The sequence below is a fragment of the Clinocottus analis genome, unplaced genomic scaffold (genome assembly GCF_023055335.1).
Source record: "Clinocottus analis isolate CAN_PGR_092001 unplaced genomic scaffold, fCliAna1.0.p SCAF_2, whole genome shotgun sequence".
NCBI lineage: Eukaryota > Metazoa > Chordata > Actinopteri > Perciformes > Cottidae > Clinocottus > Clinocottus analis.
This window is the reverse complement of record NW_027175931.1, coordinates 2,319,948-2,340,461: the sequence shown is the minus strand read 5'-3', so window position 1 is coordinate 2,340,461 and position 20,514 is coordinate 2,319,948. Positions and strand designations below refer to the sequence as shown.

Sequence of the window (20,514 nt, the reverse complement as noted above, 5' to 3'; positions counted from 1 at the left end):
GACCTCGATCAATCCACTTATTCAGGAAGAAACACACACTCAAGCACAACTCTCTCTTTCTGTGTGTGTGTCTGTGTGTGTGTGTGTGTGTGTGTGTGTGTGTGTGTGTCTTGACCTGTCTTTAACTCTTCCCTTAATGTGACCAGACTGTCCCTGGGTCAGTCCGTTTGATGTGACTCGTACAAAGACGCCAATGAGACGCCGGCTCATGAGCCAGTTGAATGTAATGTTTGTGTTGATGGTGTGTGTGTGTGCATGTGTGTGTGTGTGTATATGTGTGTGTGTGAGGGTATCATATCATGCGAGCACTTGAACTGGGAGGCAGATTCCTTGTGCGGAGGCACACAGCGTGGCTTGTTGTGTGAGTGATGGGGTCAGACGAGCCATCGGCTCCTCTGTTTATTGTCTCTGTGGTGCCGGTTCTTCTGCCCGTGCAGATGCAAAGATTTACAATAATATTAATAAACTTTATAATAAATACACGTACGAAAAGGACCAGGAGAGATGGGTAAATAACCATTTAGCGTTTGGTAAAAAAAACATGATTTTTAGTCGGTTTTAATCTCATTCTCTCTCTTTTTAGCGTTTATTGAGCGTTCTTCTTCCCCAACCATCGAAAAATATTTCCTTTATACTTCTGTGGACGCTACATAGAGCTAGAGACTGCAAGCTATTAGCTTAGCTTAGCACAAGAGGGAGACTGAGGCTGCGGTCGAATAGTCCGTCATAACTGAGTGAAATACATTAAGTACATAAATGGCCGCCATGATTCGAATTCTCTAAACGCAAAGGAAAGCAGCGTCAATGCTTCCTCACTTAGCTCCATTAGCATAGGAACCACTGGACCTGCCGTCACGAAAGGAAAGGAGATAATGCCGACCCACAATCCCTTGCGGCGGCAACATTTAAAGTGACGTTTCATTCGGTCGTTTGCGAGAACGAACGATCACGACCGACAAAAAAAAAAGTAGATCGTGTAAATAGCCGTTAGCATAACTTTGAAAGAGATCCGTTAAACCTGCTGGAAGACTATGCACGCAGTAGCTAGCTGGCTACAGCGGGTAGCTAACGGTAACAACCACCAAGTAGCGGCTTTAACCCGACTTTCATATTCTTTCTGTTATTTCTATTCCAACCTTGTTTTTTGACTATTCGGCTGCAGCCCCACTCTATCCTACCTATAAATCCCAATGCTATGCTAGCAGTAGCTTCTAAAGCTCGCTACGTAACGCTTCTTTGTGTTTGGTTAATCTGCACACAAACTGGGAGTTAACTGGGAGTGCTTTTCCCCAAAGAGCCACAGCGTACTGTGTGCTCTATGTGTGCTGTGTAAGGCAAAAAAAAGATCATTGTTAGCTTTTTCCTTTAGCATTAATAGCAAACATACATACCAGCACTTATGCTAACTACATTAAACTCAGTTATTACAACTATTCCCTTTATTCCAACTTAAGCTAACCTTGTACCTCTTGGGGGAGTGCTAATACTATTTATTTTGTAATTTGTATTAAGAATAGACCGTATAGACCGTAGCTTTAGACATTAAACTGCGCACTATACTCCGTTTGCCTTCAAAATAAAAGCACCGTAGCTTCTAAAGCTCACTACTCATCGCTTCTCTGTTTGTTTAATCTGCACACAAACCATAATGTACAAATGCAAATCTGTGGGTTTTAACGAGTTAAGAGAGCGACGATCGCCTTTCCACAAAGAGCCACAGCGACCTGTGGGGAAGACGTGCCGCTGTGCAGGCGCACAAAAGCCAGGCCCGTAAAGAACATGCCTCCTCCTGGTGTGCTGTGGAAGAGCATGACGCCGATGAGGAAGCGTCCTAAAACTCACTTCCTTTTCTGCTGACCGGCAGGGGGTCGACTCCTCCGGTCGCATAAAGAAGTCTGAGTGTGTAGAAGAACCACGAGCATTGATTTATTCCCTCAGTAAACATTGTAAACATGAGTTTATGTCTCAAGCTCTAGTTTCAAGTCTTCTTCTACACAGCGTGATGTTCATTTAGTAAATGATGGTCATTTAGAGTCAAACAGACCATAAAGCAGGGGACGCTTTAGGGTGATTTGACGGCTATACGGCGTCGCTACGTCACTCAACCGCATACCAGACACGGTCACTTCCGTCGGTTCGTCGGTCGCAAAGAGCCACCGGCCCGTAATCCAAGATGGCGTCGACCAAAACGCCTGAAACCCCACCGACCCAATGAATGTAAGCGCTATAGCCAATGGGAAGCAGAGGAGAGTGCAGCATGCCTTTAGCTTCAGCAGTAAAAGAAATCATTGACGATGTCATTCCGCGCAGTAATTAGCCGCGTGCTAACTCTTTGTTGCAGGGACGGGTTGTATTTTCTGAGCAATGTGCGTTCATTTTCCAATGGGAAGATTTTCTTTTGGGGACTGGCGGATCAATGGCGACGAGCCAGCGGCCCGTAAACCAAGATGGCGTCGATCGAAAAACGCCGCAGAACCCGTCTTTCGCGAAGAACTGAAACGCCGGCTTCATCGCCCCCAAAATATCTTGATCGTGAAGCAGATTCCTGCAGAGATTTGTTCTTAAAACCTCGGCCCTCCGCTCTGTTTGGTGGAAAAAAGAGAGAGAGAGTAACGTATTTCTTCCCCCTGTTCAGTGTGCTCCATCCTCTCCATCCTCGCCCGTGTGTGCCTTGCTCATTTGCCATGGCAACAAGCGTGTTCCTGATTTACAGTGTCAGCGGCGACGGTAATAACAAGCTCTCTCTCTCTCCCTTAAACACACACATTAGCGTCTCTCGCTCGCCCTCCTCTGCTCCTCCGCTAAGGCAGCCGTTCATTAAATATATACAAGGCAGAGAGCTTTAAATAAACCTGGAGCCGGCGCGGGGCCGCTGGGGAGCTCATGAAAGAGAATAGGCTGCACATTTGGACACACACACACACACACTGATACCTACACACACTCACCAATACCTACACACACACACACCTTTCGCAGTGTGTCATTCTGGCAGCAGCCCTCTGTCTGACCCCCGCCAGCTGAAGACGCCGCGTCAGCAGAAGCTGCCTCTTCTTCAACTCTCAGTTTCTGGATAGATTTGGTTTCTGAGCGTCTGCACTTTGCAGCGCGGCTCGGGCTCCACTCGTATGTGTCTTTTTTTGGGAGTGGGAACAGTGATTACTTATTTATAGGACCGTGTGGTAAGTTTTAGAGCAGAGCCGCATCGGGATCTTTCGCTTCCTCTACTCATTATTTTATCATCCTCCTCCGTCTCTATTTCCTGCAGACTGCAGGTCTTATTGTCCCTTCTGCCGTTTAATAAGGCGACTTATTCATGTCAGGTACAGAGGATTAATACATAAAACCAACAATATTATCTAAAATGTTTCAAGTATTCACCTTTTTTCAAATAAAAACACAACAAAGCTGAATGAAACCTGAAGTAAAGTAATATTTAAACAGCAAAGTATGGATTCATTTTTAAAGCATTTTAAAAAAATCTATATTTTATTATCAATTCAGGGAATGTTTCCTGTACCGTACCCCCCTGACAGATGATTTAAAATGTGTTTTATTTATTCTAAAACCAACGTAAGAGCTGTGTAAGGCACAACAAAAATGCTAATTGTTAGCTTCCTCCTCTAGCATTAATAGCCAAGACCTTAAAACACACATTTATTACATTTATTACATTTATTCCAACTGAAACTAAGCTCGTGCCTCTTCGGGGGAGTGCTAATATTGTTTATTTATCTAATTTGTATACCAAATTCACCGTATAGACCGTTGCTTTCGATTGGCGCCTTCAAAATAAAAGCACCTTATCTCAAAGATACATATTGCTTACGGCAAACAAAAAACATGCAAACAAAAACCACGAAATTGATTAAAAAACAGAAAACATATTGAGTCACATACATAACATTAGTATGAAAATAATATCGCCGTCTGAAGATAAAAGACTCCTCTCTCTCTCTTCTTCCTCTCAGTTGGTGATGTACGTGGGCCAGGTGATGAAGGACGTGCTGAAGCTGCCCCGCCCTCTGTCGCCCCCTGTGGTCAAGCTGGAGCCGCGCGTGGACGCCGAGTACGGGCTGCCCTCCACCCACGCCATGGCCGCCACCGCCATCTCCTTCACGGTGCTGCTGAGCGCGCCGTCCAGGATTCAGGTGAGCGGAGCGAAACGTGACGTCTGTCCACAGGTCTGTTGCATTGTGGGTCCTCACATGGTGGACTGTGTGTGTGTGTGTGTGTGTGTGTGTGTGTGTGTGTGTGTGTGTGTGTGTGTGTGTGTATGTATGTATGTATGTATGTGTGTGTGTGTATATATGTATATATATATATATATATATATATATATATATATATATATATATATATATATATATATATATATATATATGTATATATATATATATATGTATATATATATGTATATATATATATATATATATATATATATATATACATACATGTGTATATATATATATATATTGATGTATACACATATATATATACACATATATATGTGTATATATATGTGTATATGTATATATATATATGTGTGTGTATATATATGTATATATATATATATATATATGTGTGTGTGTGTGTATATACATATATATATATACATATATATATACACATATATATACACACATATATACATATATATATATATATATATATATATATATATATATATATATATATATATATATATTTCATGGTAACACGTCTATGACGTGCAGTTGAAAGTGACATCAATGCCAAAACGTGTATATGTATATTTTTATTTTATTCATATTAGTTTAATTATCTGATTTAATTGATGTTTGACGTTGAAATTGAGACAAAACTAAACAAATAAACGAACTATGAAGCTACTTGTTGAGGTTTGAAGCCAAGAAAACCATTTTTTGGGGTTTTAGTGTAAAACCAATGTGTAAAAATGACAAATCTTAAACGCAATACAGCAAAAAGTGACAATTTAGTTTAATTATGTATTTAGTCATTTTAAGTAGACGAAGAAAAAGCCGCTCCGACACGGGACGTCTCATTAAATGAACCTCCATGTTAGCGGAAGGCAGCGAGCATCGGTGCTAACTCCAGTCGATCCGAGCGATCCTATTGGCCAGCTCGCCGGGAGCCCGCCCCCTTCCCCTCCGCCCCCTGCTGTCCGTCACAGCGCTTGTTGGAAACAATGGGCCGGGAGGGGGCGGGACCAGCAGTCACCATCAGTCACCGTCCGCCACACCCGGGCCGCCGTTCGGCCCTCTGATGGACTCGACCGAGTCAATGACTGTCAGTCCACGTCTCCTCCCTCCTTCCCTCCCTCCCTCCCTCGCTCCCTCCCTCCCTTTATGTCTCCCACTCTACCGCAAAGTCAATAAACCCCTCAGTGGTCTTAATCACGCGCTGGAGGTTTTTAATGAACTCTAAAGTTTTACGGCCTCGGCGGGCCGTTCCCTCGCTATTCTCCTTCGTCTCCCCCCTTCCCTCCTTCCTCCCTCCCCCGTTCTCGAGGTCAGAGAAACGACCTCCCCCCTCGTGTACAGTAGCAGAGCGGCGAGATTCCTGCAGCCCCCCCCCCCCTCCTCCTCCCTGGAAAAGAGGAAAAAGTTGCTCGCACACAGCTGTAGATGAGCAGCGAGGCCACGAGGCCTCGGGGCAGCCGGCAGCAGGTCAGAGGTCACGACAGTCAATCACAGAGTGACCTCCCTCCTGTCCCCCGAGTCCTTTGTGGCCATTGAGGGGAGGAGGGGAGGGAGGAGGGGGGAGAAAAAACCCCTCTCTTCATGAACTAGCAGTGAAAAGGCTTCCAGCTGCAGAAGACAGGAAAAGAGAAAGAAAAGGAGGGAGGGAGGGGAGCACAGGAGGGGAGGTGGATGAATACACAAGGCCTCTCTTCTCTCTGTTATTGAAATGGAGGGAAGAGAGGGAGGGAGGGAGGGAGGGAGGGAGGGAGGGAGGGAGGACAACACAAACCTGCTGCTGGAGGTGGAGGAGAGGATGGAGAGACAGACGGAGGAGGAGACGACGATCACCAGCTCACGGGGAAAAAAATGAATTACCGAATAATGAATGTGTTTCTCCCTTTCACAGATTTATGATTTAGCTTAGTGATGTAACTGTGTGTGTGTGCGTGTGTGTGTGTGTGTGTGTGCGTGCGTGTGTGTCTGTGTCCCAGTTCCAGTTCGAGGTGGGTCTGCTGATCGCACTGACGCTGTCGTCTCTGGTGTGTCTGAGTCGCCTCTACACCGGCATGCACTCGGTTTTGGTGAGCGCACACACACACACACACACACACACACACAGGGAGATGGACAGACACACTCGCATACACTGAGACGCTCTCCTACACACTCACACGGCTACACACACACACACACACACACAATAAATGTTCCTAAAAGACCAAACAAAAATCCCGGGCACCATCATCTACGGAAACGCATGATTGAGAACGAACACACACACACACACACACACACACACACACACACACACACACACTTCATAATTCAGTGGTTAAACCGTCTGATCTGCACAGTAAAGATTTTAAAGTTGATAGTTTTTAAGATGTCATGTTCTTTATGTTCATGTTGATCCATCAGGGCTGAAAATACTGATTCATGAGGATCATTAGTATTTTTTGTTCTTTTAAATATACAAAATATAGAACATTTTTGGGAAATCTGCTTTCTTTCTTTCGGAGGTATTGCAGGCGGGGCGCTGATGCAGATTCTGAACATTTTTTTATTAATTATTAAAGATTTGTATGGAAGCCCATTCCCGCCACAAAAAAAAACAGGCCCCAAAAAAAAAAATTTAAAAAAAATTAGGACAGAAAAAAAAGGACCAAAAAAAAAAAATAGTAAAAAATTACGGAAAAAAATAGGACCTAAAAAAATATGATTAAAAAAAAATTCAAAAAGTAAAGAAAAAAAAATAGGACCAAAAAAAATTAAAAAAATTAGGACCAAGAAAAAAAAATTGACTTTTTTTTTTTCTTTTCGTTGACAAAAATAAAAAAAACATCTAAGCAATAAATTATTTCATCACTTTGGTTTTGCAATACCTTCATTTAAATGTAAACATGTATTGTTTGTACAACAAAACAAGTACAAGTCACAAAATAGTCCAATCTTGTTTCAATTCACGTATTATTTTAATGTAACATTACAAGCAATGTTTTTTATTCAAGTGCTCTTGTTATTTATCAAAAGACAACTTGGTAATGTCAACCAGCTGGAAGCCTGTTGATGGCTACTTTAAAGTAAACAATTCATTCAATATATGTGTGGACTTTCATTTCTCTCCTGGAATGAAACAGGGTTGTTTTTTTTGTTGCCTTTTTTCAAGTCAATGAAAAAAAGGAGATTTTTTTTTTTTTGGTCTTAATTTTTTTTTTGGTGTGGCGGAAATGGGCTTCCATAGATTATGCATATGTTATGTTGAAAACATATCCAGTGCAAAACAGGTCATTTCTCGCCAAATGTTTTTTTTTTTGCACAGATGGAACTTTATCTGCATTGTTTGAACTAAAGTGAATAGTTTCTGTCTGATGGAGCGATTTAAATGTTCTTTATTTTATTGTTTAAAACAGCACGGATGTTGAACCGTTTTGTTGAACAGAACATTTTGTTTCCCGCCTTCAGGACGTGCTGTGCGGCGCGCTCATCTCCGCCTCCATCCTCTTCCTCACCTTCCCGTACTGGGAGGCCTTCGACCGGCTCCAGCTCACCAGCCCCGTCTCGCCCGTGGCGGCGCTCTCGCTGCCGCTGCTGCTCAGCTACACGTACCCGGCGCCGGACGGCCGCAGCACCACGCGGGGCGACACCACCACCATCCTGGGGGCGGCGGCCGGCTCCTCGGTGGGCTACTGGGCCAACGAGCGGCTGGGGCGGACCTTCGAGCCGCCGCTCGCGCGGCTGCCCGTGGCGTTGAGCGCGCCCACGGCCGGCGCGCTGGCCGCCGGCGCCGCCCGCTTCCTGGTGGGCGCGGCGGCGCTGCTGGCGACCCGGCAGGCGGCCAAGACGCTGAGCCTGCGGGCGCTGCGGGCGTGGTACCGCGTGCCGGAGCGCGACGCCGAGCGCGCCAGGAGGCGGCGGGAGATCGAGGTGCCGTACAAGTTCGTCACGTACACGGCGGTCGGGCTCGTGAACTCCATGGTGGTCAGCAGAGTCTTCGCTCTGCTCGGGATCCTGTGAACTCCGTCACGTGTGTTTATTTCATGTCTTAACGTGTTCACACAAGTGAGAACGACTGAAAAATGTAAATTAAATTTTTTTTTAAGGACATTCTGACACTGTTTTGAAACTTCTCCTGGTCTTTACAACGCATGCGTTCAGCATTCACTGGCTCAATGTTGAGTACACACTTTGTGCGTATCCGTGTGTGTATTTGTGGATATTTTATACATAAAAAAGAAGCCTCGTGGACAGAAACCTCTAGTTTGTGTGTTATAAACTCTAACGGCACTGTGAATAAAGAAAGGCTGCGACACCAGAAGGGAGGATCCCACCCGGCATGCAGACGTAGCAAAACCAGTTCAGCTGAAACTCCACCCTCCCTCCTTCCTCCTCCACCCTCCAGAACCAGCTCGTCTGCTCGGCGGTGAAAGAGTTAAACCTGTATTTGCTGCGGCGGCGGCGCCCGTCGGGCTACGCTTTGAAGGGACGGCTTGTCATCTGGCCGCGAGAGAGGAAGTCTGTGAGCGAGCGGTTACTTACATAAAAACATGACCCCTAAACTAAAAAGAGACTCCGAGCCGGAAGTCCAAAGTTAGAGCGGCTTTATTGGACGCGTTAACAAAGCGAGGGGGCTCCGTTTCCTCGGTTGAAGGTGGAGTTTTATCGCGGGACGTCTTTAGCGGCGGCGGGAGACCTTCAGATGTTGTTGAAGGCGGCGAGCCGCCGCCCCTTGAGCCGCTCGGCCTCGTCGTCCGAGCCGTCGTCAATGTCGTTGAGGACGAAGCGACCCTTCGCCGCCGGCAGGCCGTCTCTCTCCCCCCGGAAGGACTGGATGTGCTTGTACCAGCGCGCCAGGTGGCGGAGGGCGGGCGCGGGGGCCGAGGGCAGGGCGTCGAACACCGCCGCGTCCGCCCGCGACGCCGCGAAGCCCTCCACGTAGCTCCGGTCCGCCAGGAAGGCGTCCAGCGCCGCGAGGCCGGCCGGCGCGCTCACGTCCCCGAACACGGTGCGCGTGGAGGACGGGCGGGAGGACGCCGGGGACTCGCGCCGCGCCGCGACTTCCTGCGCGGGGACGTCGTGCGAGAGCGGCGTTTCTGCCGTGTGGCCACTGGAAGAACCGAAAGGCAACAAGGCGGCGATGAGTCACGGGACCGGCGTGCGCTGAAAGCCCGCCACGGCACACAGAGAGGCATGCGCGTACAAACACAACACTCACGTCACAACACAACGCTCTGCTCATTCTTTAATTCTCCTTCAGCCTCGTTACTGATGTATAAAAACACAACGGGGATGCTGCATCGATTGATCTCTCCGTGCACGTCATGCAACACTTTCAAACCGCCGTGCATGTGAGAGTTTAGCTTTTTTTTTTAAAAAAGGAAGGTGAAATCACAGGAAGGGCTCGATGTCCATCTCCAGGGCCGAGCAGGGCATGGTCAGCTCGAAGCGGCCGACGACGTCCGGGTGCAGCACCCCGAGGCGCCCGACGCTCTGCCCGCGGACGAAGATCTCCGCGCAGCGACCGGGGAAGAAGGAGGAGTCTGAGGAGAGAGAGAGAGAAAAAGATCAAATGAAGAACTTCAAATGAAGCATCATGCTAAAATTAGCTTCTACGCTGCGAGTTTATCCCCCTCGGTGTGAGCCGAGTCGCGGCACAAGGTGGATTTAAAATCATTCGCATTTCATTGGACCGCTAAGATAAAGTGGGCGGGGCTTAAGAGTGATCCGCGGGGGTACGTGGCCACACACACACATTGATGGATAGATATTATTGGTTAAAAAGGCATTTTAGCCGCCGCACATGGCTGCTTCTTTTAGTCGCATCCTTTAAAAAAAAAACAACACACAATCATCTCCTCCACCAGATTGTATTGTAAACTATTTAACTACCCAGCATGCCATCTGTTTGATGCGTAGTTAGCGACACGAGCACCTTTTTCTACACGTTGATCGTCCCTTTTGAGAATAAAGGACGCGTTGAGCTCGAGGGGCGTTTTTATTTATCACGACGCCTCTCTTCTGCTTCCTTGTGTTTCTCTTTATGTTCGTCCGCTATTCAGGTCTGGAGGTCCAGTGTGTGTGTGTGTGTGTGTGTGTGTGTGTGTGTGTGTGTGTGTGTGTGTGTTAGGAGTGAAGGTCACTCCAGTCCAGATGGATTATGAAAACACAGACACACACACTTTCAAAGCCGAGACAGCGCTCGCCAAAAGCGAGAGAATCCCTTTCTTTAGAAATAAAAACCCACTGACTGACGGACTTGTTGGAGATTTCACCAAATATGGAGAGAGGGGGGGGGGGGTTACCAAGACAACAGCCCCACCCACACACACACAGAGACATGGCATTCTCCCATGGTGCACTGCTTCCTCCCACGCTGCCTTGCTAATGGGCTCCAACAGCCCACTGCTGTAGATGTTCACTCATCACAATGGACGAAGGCTGACGAGTCACACTGGACCTCCACGTGTGTGTGTGTGTGTGTGTGTGTGTGTGTGTGTGTGTGTGTGTGTGTGTGTGTGTGTGTGTGTAGGATGCCATTATATATATATATAAATAAAAATATATATATAAATAAAAAAAATATATATAAAGAAATAAAAATAATAATAAAAAAATATATATACATACATATACACACACATACATATATATATATATATATATATACATATATATATATATATATATATATATATATATATATATATATATATATATATATATCTTGAGCCAGAGGCGGGGTGGGGGGGGGGGGTCAGGTAAAGATCGTAAAAAATGTAAAATATATTTCTTTGTTTACTTAAAATGTAATTTGAAAAAAAATTGTATAAATTAACTTTCATTTAAATCAACAAAATAACTACATTTAAATAAACAAAACAAATGAATTAATTAAAAGATAAATAAAAAAATAAAAAAATAATAATAATAAATAAAAATAAGCAACGTCTCCGTTTCTCTCAACCAGCAAAACGTTTTCCATCTCGTCTGCAGGCGCATCGACCGTGACCTTCAAACTCACTGAAGGTCACGCCAAGAAAGGAAGAGGAGCGACCATGACGAGCGAGAGAGAGAGAGAGAGAGAGAGAGAGAGAGAGAGAGAGAGAGAGAGAGAGAGAGAGAGAGAGAGAGAGAGAGAGACCTTTGCATTGGACACAGTTGTTAAGTGAAACAAGGGCGTCTGTCTCTTAAGTGGTTTCCTCCTCTTCCTCCTCTTCCTCCTCTTCGCTGAGTGGAGGTAACTCGGTTGACATGTATTCCCTTGTCTCCTTGTACTGGGAGTGCTGGGAGAGCATCCTCAGGGTGTGTGTGTGTGTGTGTGTGTGTGTGTGTGTCAGGTGAGCTCTCAGACGAGGTCACGACCTCGTAATGGGGTTAAGGACACGCTGACATGTGTGTGAGGAAGAGGAGGAGGAGGAGGAGGAGATAATGGCGCCTGACGGGAGGAAAGAGAGGAGCGATGGAAAGAGTTCCTGCATTAGTGAGAAGCCTTTGAAGGGTGAGCTGTCAGCCGGACGGTCCGAGCAGCACCCATGGGTGTCTCGGGCCCGCCGCTCAGCACTGCAGAGGGTGACGTGACTCCCTCTCTCTCTTCACCGCCACCCTCTCTAGTCTCATTTTATTCCTTCCTTCCTCTTCTCCTCCTCCTCTCTCTCCCTCCTCCTCTTCTTCTTCATCCTCCTCCTCCTCCTCCCTTCATCTCTTCCTTCCTCCCAAACCTTCCTCCACTTCCTCTCATCGCCAGCCTCCTCCCTCTTCTTCCTTCCTTCCATCCCTTCCTCTCCTCCACCTCCCTCTCTTCTTCCACCTCCTCCCTCCCTCCATCTCCTCCACACCCTCCCTCGATCCTCCTCTCCCTCCACCCCCTCCTCCTGCCTCCCTCCCTCCTCCCTTCCTCCCTTCCTCCCTCCTGCACTGATACTTGAGCTCATTGATTTGCAGTCTGAACGGTCGACACAGTAGACATCCTGCAGCGTGACCTTGAGAGTGTTAAAGGCAAGTGGAACGAGAGAGAGAGGTAGAAAGGATGGAGAGAGAGAGGGAGAGAGAGGTAGAAAGGATGGAGAGAGAGAGGGAGAGAGAAAGGATGGAGAGAGGAAGGACCGAGCGATGGAGACAGAACTCAAGCTGCAGCATGAGAGTCTCTCTGGGACGTCGGGAATCAAAGAAGCACGTTTATGAGACGCTGACGCGGCGCTTTGGACCCTGAAGTCAAACTGTCCTGATGTTCTGACGTTCTGATGTTCTGATGTTCTAACGTTCTCATGTTCCTGATGTTCTCATGTTCTGACGTTCTGATGTTCTGACGTTCTGATGTTCCTGATGTTCTCATGTTCTGACGTTCTGATGTTCTGATGTTCTCATGTTCCTGATGTTCTCATGTTCCTGATGTTCTCATGTTCTCATCTTGGTGGAGCGAACAGACGCTTAGAGAACACAGCTCAGTGATGTCACTGGTCTCACAGACTGGGAGTGCTGGTTGCAACATCTCACCACGAGACACCAGGAGGGAAGTTAGATTATAGATTTCTAGATTATATGAAGTTAGATTATAGATTATATGTGATGACACTCAAAAAATATATATTTTATTTTTACTTTGTTTGCTTTACTTTCCTGTTATTTACTTCTTTATTATTGTAACTTGATCAACACATACACAAAACAAATTAAATACTTGATCTTTGATTCTTGTGTATCATATTGTAAATATAAATATGAATACAATAAATTAAATAATAATAATACTAATAATATAACATTTCAATAAATGAATAAATGAAAAGAAAACAATGTAAATAAATCATATACATTTAAATAAATAAAAACAAAATAAATATTGTGTCTATTCACAATATTAAATTAAAAAAAATAAAAATAATAAAAATAATAATATTGTGCCTACTCACCAATATTAAATAAAATATTTTTTAAAGAAAAATAAATTAAAAATAATAATATTGTGCCTACTCACAAATATTAAATAAAATATGTTTTAAAGAAAAATAAATTAAAAATTTAAATATTGTGTTTGCTCATCAATATTTAATTAAATGAATAAAATAAATAAAAACAAACAAAGAAAACTAAAATAAATACATTTTGCCTGCAGTAAATAGTTGCCTGTCCCCCCTGGAGCGTCTTACCGTCGGCGGCCTGGATGTGGTAGCCGTCCCCGCGGGCCGGCGTCACCGCCAGCAGCTGCATGGTGCGGTCCAGCAGGCCGTGGATCACCTCGAAGCCGGGGCTCTTGTTGTAGTACGCGGCGCAGAAACGCCGGACGTTCCTCGCGCCGACGTCTGGTGGGTGGGAAGAGGAGAAAAGGAACAGTGGGAACCGAGCTACTCGCGAAAATAAAGTCAATACTGAGGTTTCATCTCGCTCATGGGCGGCGATCCCCTTCTGATCGCCGCCCCAGACGCCTTTTGGGGTTTATTTTATTATATTTACAGAGAAATGTATCGAGAGCTCTTTGACTGAAAATGGTTCCCTCCTGGTATCTGAGTTTCAACAGACTGAAAGCTGGGTACTCAAGTTATTAACCTTTGGTCTCGTCCTTCAGCACCACGTCGGACATCTCAAACAGTTTGAGGGGAAGCGGCATCTTCCGGTTGGCCGCTATGGTCTTCAGCAGGCCTGGCAGCAAGGTGGTGCGCGCCACCTGGTGGTCACAAACGGGAGGTGAAGCTGGAGAGACGTAGTATTTAAGAGAGAGAGAGAGAGAGAGAGAGAGAGAGAGAGAGAGAGAGAGAGGGGCGCCCCCTTCTGGAGAAACAACAGCAACAACTCACAAGAGTTTGCCAGATACTTCGTTGCACGATCGTTAAGAGCTTTTCCGCATTTCTAAAACTCCGTCCAGTGATTTCATGACCTTTTTTCATTCAGATGCATTTGGTTTTGTTATTTTAAAACCAATTTGATGAGGTGTAGGTTTAAAAATGGCTCTAAAAATGTATGAATGCATCCATTTATCCTCCTGGTTCAGACAAAGCTGCTGAAGAATGAAATATTATTCTTCTTTACCTGGAACTCTGCCGTCTTGGGGTTGGCAATGTGAATCGCCCGGGTCTCTGAAATTTTCTTTCCGAGCTTGTCGGCGATATCTTCTTTAGAACACTAGAGAGAGAGAAAAAGAGAGAGAGAGAGAGAAGGGGAGAGAGAGAGAGAGAGAGAGAGAGAGAGAGAGATTATTAATATTTTTATGGTGTCAAGAAACAAAACGATTTCTTCTCTTTTAACAAATTTTCATTTGTTAAATACTGTCTTTTTACCTTCATGCCAATAAAGCTTTTTGAATTGAATTGAGAGAGAGAGAAAGGAAGGGGGGCGGGGCTCCGAGACATCTTCACTGATCGATTATGGGATGCCAAATGTTGAGCATTTAACTTACAGCAATGCAACGGTCACAACTGGAGCGGAGGTTTCTCAAAGTTAGCTTACATTAGCCGCCGTAAGCTACTGCTCACATATGGCGAAATATGGCACAAAAAAATGAGATTTTCTGCTTATGAATTCATCTTTTTTTAATTTCTAAAAAAGGAGGAACACTGTGTTATTCTTCCCCCCTCAAAAAAACATGTGCGTCGTCGTCTTCTTACGAGGGCAAAGGTGAGCGCCTCCGTGAATCCAGCAGCTGCCAGGTCCTGTCTGAGCAGCTCTGTCAGTTTATTCAGCGGGAACTGTGAACGTGCAGAGAAAACACATGAGAACACACACACACACACACACACACGCGCCGTGATGGATAAGATGCAATGGTATTTGCTCTCACACACACCTGGTTGGCGATGGTGTAGGTGCCCGGCGTGGTGTACGGGATGTTGTTGAACCCGTAGGCCATGGCGGCGTCCTCCATGATGTCGCAGGCGTGGATGACGTCGGAGCGCGTGGGCGGGATCTCCACCTCGATCTCGTCGCCGGCGCCCGTGACCTCGGAGCGCAGGCACATCTTGGTCAGCAGCCGGGCGATGCTCTCGGTCGACTCGCTGCCGGGGGAAATACACTTTATGAGTAAATAACAGACATTTAGAAAAAGTTGGACCTCGAGATGGAAAATGTCTTGTTTTTTTAGTTATATCTTCTACTTGTCCATCACACAGAGGAGCTGTAAAAGACTCACTTGATGCCAACTTTTCGGTTGATGAACCCGCTGGACAGCTTCTCCTTCCTGTAAGCCAGCTCCTAGAAGTACCAACGGGACAGCAAGAGGATCAGGAGGCAAACTTTTATTCAGATCATGAAAAAAAAAAGTGAAAAATATTGTAATTCATTTCCAACGCTGCTCAGAGGAACCAAACGCTGCCGCCGACGCCAACGAGGGTATTTCAGCCATTTTCTTTTGGCGCTAATGCTAGCTACTTTAATAACTATTTTTTAGCTCCCATTACTGGGTATTTAGGATCCATCCATCCATCGTAGTGAATACATTACTGGGTATTTGCAGGTCTTGCCGTCCGGGTACACCACCTCAGCCTCCTCCACCCTGAAAAAGAACATGTCACCCTCACTGTAACACTCTTATACTCTTCTTTGGAGGTTTTATGATAGATTTGGGCATATTTCCATCACTCATTATGAAGCAAATAAACCGGTATCTTGTATATAGGACACAAAACCTGAAGGTTTTAAGTAATTAGAGTTGGTTAATGCTGAGCCAATGTTGTTGGAAGATGAAAAGAAATATCGCACAAAAAAAAAAAACATCTCCCGTGACCAAAAAAAGCACATCAACACGTTTCACAGCAAAAAGCCCAAAATGTCTCCACTCACGTGAACGGCTGCGAGCAGTACTCGCTGAACATGGTGACCATCATGTCCAGCACGATCTTGGCCTGGAGGGAGCAAGAGGAGGAGAAGAAGAGGAGGACGAGTTAAAGCCGGTTCCTCCTGACAGAACGAGCACATGGACGGGCTTCTCGGTGGTACCTTGGTGAGGTCCGTGGCCGTGCACTCCACGAAGACGTTCTTCGTCTTTAGCGAGATCTTTGAATGGTCACCTGGGGAGACAAAAAAGATGTTTGAATATCAGAAGAACCGGTTGAATCATATGTTATGAGGCGTTTTATTGTCTTGGAATTTGAAAGTTCATATTTACTTTAACCAAATTTCTATAACTTTTCCTTGGCTTTAAACCAAATTTCCACAACTTATAGCCACATTTCCACGACTTTTAACCAAGTTTTCATGACTTTTAACCACATTTCCACAACTTTTAACCAAGTTTTCATGACTTTCAACCACATTTCCACGACTTTTAACCAAGTTTTCATGACCTTTAACCACATTTCCATGATCAAACATTGTGTGAAACGTGTGTGTAAACAGTACAAAGTGATAAAATGTAGTATTTAAACTAACAATGAAGATTCAAAGCATACAGTAAACCTTAAATGACTCAAATGAATGAGAGACAATAGTTTGATTAAAAGAATAAACATTTCTATAGATGCCTGTATGTATGCTGCTGATATTTTGAGTCTCTTTCTTTTAAAAGCAGATTCATTATTTCAAACTCAGCGTGAATGAACGTCATGAACACATTTATATGACTTACTACACTTTCCCAGGTTTTCCATGACTGTTTGAACCCTGTAGAGACTTTCTCATGTCAATGAGGAGCTCGTTCCACCGCTGAGGAGCCAGGACAGCAGACACAGAGGCCGTACTCACCGTTGATGATGGGCGGCATGGACAGGACGACCCCGTTGCTGTCGTAGATGACGGGGTACGCGGGCTTGTCTTCGATAATGTGAAGGAAATGCTTCAGGTGGCTGTCCGTCTGTTTTGAGACATAAAAAAACACGCGAGCGGGGGAGTTTTAGTGGCGCTCCGATGGACAAACTGCTCCTCGTCTCTCTCGCCGCCGGCCTTCACCTTGTAGAGGCTCATGAGCTGCGTGGCGGTGAACTCTTTGGTCTGGTTCAGCGGTTTGAAGCGGATGTCTGCCGGGGGTTTGGCCGTGTACGTGAAAGGACCAGAGACGGTGTCCAGGTCGTGAGTCCCGATGGCCACCAGGCTCCTCTTCCTGCACCAGCGTGGTAAAAAAAAAAAAAAGGGAGTGTTTTCTTCACAACAACTACGATAAAAAAAGGACAATCATTGTGTTGTCTGCCACGGTGTGAGCAACGGGGTTCTGTGGCATAAAATAACGCTAAATAAATCCCTTTTGGTTTCTTCAAAAGACACTCGTAACATATTTACTTTACCCCCCCCCCCCCCCACCCTCCCCCCAAGAAAATACAGCCATAGAAAATGCAGATATTATATCCTTCAAGCTTGCACATCTCAGAAATGAACTCATCGGTGAAATTCCATTGAAAAAATGTAAATTAAAAAAACATCTTTATGTGGCCGAGAACATTTTAAATTAAATCAAAAATCCCCAGGACGCGGTAGCACCTGTTCAGTGCTTCCTCTGGATCGTTCAAAGCAAAGTGCTGGAAACTAATTCAGGTTGTTCAGGTCGTACGACACAGGTGTGACAGTACGGAGGCGATATACACGGGTTGAACTTGGGGATTATTACGAGTGCTAATAACCACGTGTCCTTCAGTTGTGTTGTTGTATTAATCTGACCTGCAGACGTTCTGGTGCAGTTTGTCTTGCAGCTCGATGAAGCTGTCGTAGCGCTCTTGTGTGAAGGTGATGTTCCTCAACACCGCCGCCACGGCGTGCGGTCGCACCGCCGCCGTCTGCACACACACAATCATAATGAACGCGTAATAAGACGCACATTCATGGCCATAAACTTGCTCGTTTGCCGTTGGTGAACCGTGAATGCCACCACTCACCTCCTTGGTAATAATCAGCTTCTGGGGCTCCCCGCTGACCGGGCCGACCCGTCTGTAACGAGGCGCCTCCAACCTGCGACACAAACACAATCCCTCAGTATGAACGCACTGCATCTGTAATGCGGCAGCAGCTCGGCATCAGGGCACGAGCTTCGCGGTGGCTTCTCACTTGTTCTTGAAGACCTGCAGCCCACGGACCAGCCCCTCCAGACACAACAGGTCGTAGCGGTTCGCCGGCACGTCGATCTTGTACAGGATGACGTCGGACGCCCCCGACGCCTTGGAGTCGCCCTGCTCACGGCTGATTATCTCCTTCTCCGAGGTCTGGAGTCAGAATAAAGTTCACCGGTTACAAAGTTGTGGATCAATGGAGGTTGTTTGTCTTTTTTTGACACAAAAGCACAAACACAGGTGTGTGTGTAGATTAATTCACTTTTAATTATCTATTTAATTATTTATGTTGCTTTCACTCACAATTTCATCCAGCTCCAGCCCGAATTCAAAGCACAGCTCGTCAAACTCCACATCGGCTAAAGGAAGAAACAAACATTGATTACGACTAAAACAACAACAACAACAACAACAAACTACTTGAGTTAGCTGTATATTAAATGACAGGGAGAATGATGCAATCACGTTGACATCTGACGGCTAGCGGAGCCCACTTTCTCATTATGGAGGAGACATATGTTCATATTAAAATGCATTATTCGGCTAAAATGCTCTCATAAAAACAAAGTGTGTCTCATTTGAGACGGTTTAATTAAAGCCAGATAACTTTAATTTCGTAAAATTAGCCGTTCACGCGCAGCAGTTGCTGCTTTGCTAGCTCGTGATTTCCGACTTTGATTCTGACTTTCTCGGTCTTTTAAAGACACATTGAAGTTTTTTAAAAACCGAACAGACGGTGTTGTTCACTACTTGAATGTGTTGTTAACACGACTCACTGTATGTTCTGCCCAAAGCTTTGAAGAGAAGATCCCTTTTGACTCCGACAGTCGGCATGTTTGCTGCTAATGCTCCTCAGAAGCAGCGCGGAAGGACCCCACCGGCCGGGCTGTAGCTGTCTGACGCGGCGCCTGAGAGAAATGCAGTTAAAAATGTTTACGATGTACAATTAATTATAATTAATTACATCTAAAATGAAGCATCTTGTCTCCCATGACTTATTTTACATGCTGTATTAAGGGAGACAGTGAACTCATTAATGTAACTCATGTAAACTTTATTTATTTATTTGTTGTTGCATTGATATCTAATATAGTTGTATAATTCTGAATGAACATTCAGAATTTGAATCTGAACTAAAATAGGGTGAATAATATGTTTCCTTAAAAATATATATATATATATATATAATTATATGTATCTATTTGTTGTTGCATTGTTATCTAATCTTATAAATATATATATCGTTTCAGAATTAATATTGATAATTTGCTTCTGAACTAAAATAGGTTCAAAAAAATATCCTTTTCTTAAAAAAAAAAATATAATGATAATCTTATGTATCTATATATTTGTTGTTGCATTGTTATATAATATAGTCTTACACGTACATATTTTTTCATATTTCTTTTGAGAAAAGTTATCGGTATATAGAGGAACATCAGGAAAAATATCAGTGACATCACATACAGGCAGTGGAATGTACCAAGGTATATTTACTCAAGTACTACAAATTCAAGGTACTTTACTTGAGTATTTACCTCTTATGCAACGTTATACTACTTTTTTTTTTTTACCTGGTTTGACAGCTTTACTTATGTATTTCCAGATGTCTACATGTTTATATAACTGGAGGATGAAGTGTTCCCTCTGGGTTGAGAAGATTCTCCTGTTTATTTAAACAAAATAAACAGTTTAAAACCCCTCTTGGATCAGCTTCATCACAAAGCAGATAACAGCATACAAACACATCATGATTTTATGTAATATGACATAATAACACTTTACTGAAAATTAAACATGGCCAACAGTTCAAGAAGGAGTGAAACAAACATCTACAGCAGTAAAATGCAATATATACATTAACGCAGCTGAATAATAATCCAGAAACATCATGGAAAACATTGACAGGGTACATTTCTACTGCACAATGAATACTTTTACTGATAGTGATCTGGATGTACTTGTTCCACCGCCGCATGCATGACTCACTCTGACTAACAGAGGAGCTCAGTGGGCTGAATCAGAGTCGAGGTGCATTCAAATGCTGTTAGTGAGCCGCAGGAGAGAAATCTCAGTGGAGAGTTTCATGGTGAAGGCCTTGAAGTATGGAGGTATAAAAACATATTGCTCTTATCCTGCGCGTCCTGAAGCTGCCTGCAGGCCGCGCTCTCAAGGATTTTAGTGGAAGAACGCCAACAAAGAATCAGGTAAAAGAGGCTGAATGCATAAAAAGATACAAACGGTGTCAAGGTAGTTTATTCAAGATGTGAGAGCAGATTGTTGCGCAACACGGTAAAACATAACATCTTTATATGAGAGATGGCAAGATTGTCATGCGTTTATTACATTAAATTGAACAACCTTTGCATCAA

General features: G+C 44.6%; 2 protein-coding genes across 3 annotated transcripts in view; one reads left to right on the top strand and one right to left on the bottom strand.

The window, feature by feature from the left end:
- The window catches only part of sgpp2 (sphingosine-1-phosphate phosphatase 2), a 12,456-nt gene extending 4,111 nt beyond the window's left edge, over positions 1 to 8,345 (top strand). The window contains exons 3-5 of the mRNA XM_068585715.1: positions 3,972 to 4,151; positions 6,176 to 6,265; positions 7,647 to 8,345. Of these exons, the coding sequence (XP_068441816.1) occupies positions 3,972 to 4,151; positions 6,176 to 6,265; positions 7,647 to 8,198 (822 nt within the window). The 3' untranslated portion in view covers positions 8,199 to 8,345. The remainder of the gene's footprint in view (positions 1 to 3,971; positions 4,152 to 6,175; positions 6,266 to 7,646) is intronic.
- farsb (phenylalanyl-tRNA synthetase subunit beta) lies at positions 8,105 to 19,044 on the bottom strand. Of its 2 annotated transcripts, XM_068585713.1 has the most exons (18): positions 18,919 to 19,044; positions 18,446 to 18,501; positions 18,141 to 18,295; positions 17,972 to 18,044; positions 17,757 to 17,872; positions 17,055 to 17,205; positions 16,851 to 16,959; positions 16,107 to 16,177; positions 15,951 to 16,012; positions 15,612 to 15,663; positions 15,301 to 15,362; positions 14,959 to 15,166; positions 14,780 to 14,860; positions 14,205 to 14,297; positions 13,725 to 13,842; positions 13,328 to 13,480; positions 9,574 to 9,721; positions 8,105 to 9,288 (listed from the first exon to the last, which is right to left on the bottom strand). In XM_068585713.1, exons 1-18 carry the CDS (start codon positions 18,974 to 18,976, stop codon positions 8,877 to 8,879), a joined length of 2,178 nt encoding a protein of 725 aa, XP_068441814.1. In that variant the 5' UTR covers positions 18,977 to 19,044; the 3' UTR covers positions 8,105 to 8,876. The 2 variants fall into 2 exon arrangements, with proteins under 2 accessions (XP_068441814.1, XP_068441815.1); XM_068585714.1 differs by lacking the exon at positions 8,105 to 9,288 and having other exon boundaries at positions 9,306 to 9,721.
- Between the last annotated feature and the right edge of the window lie 1,470 nt (positions 19,045 to 20,514).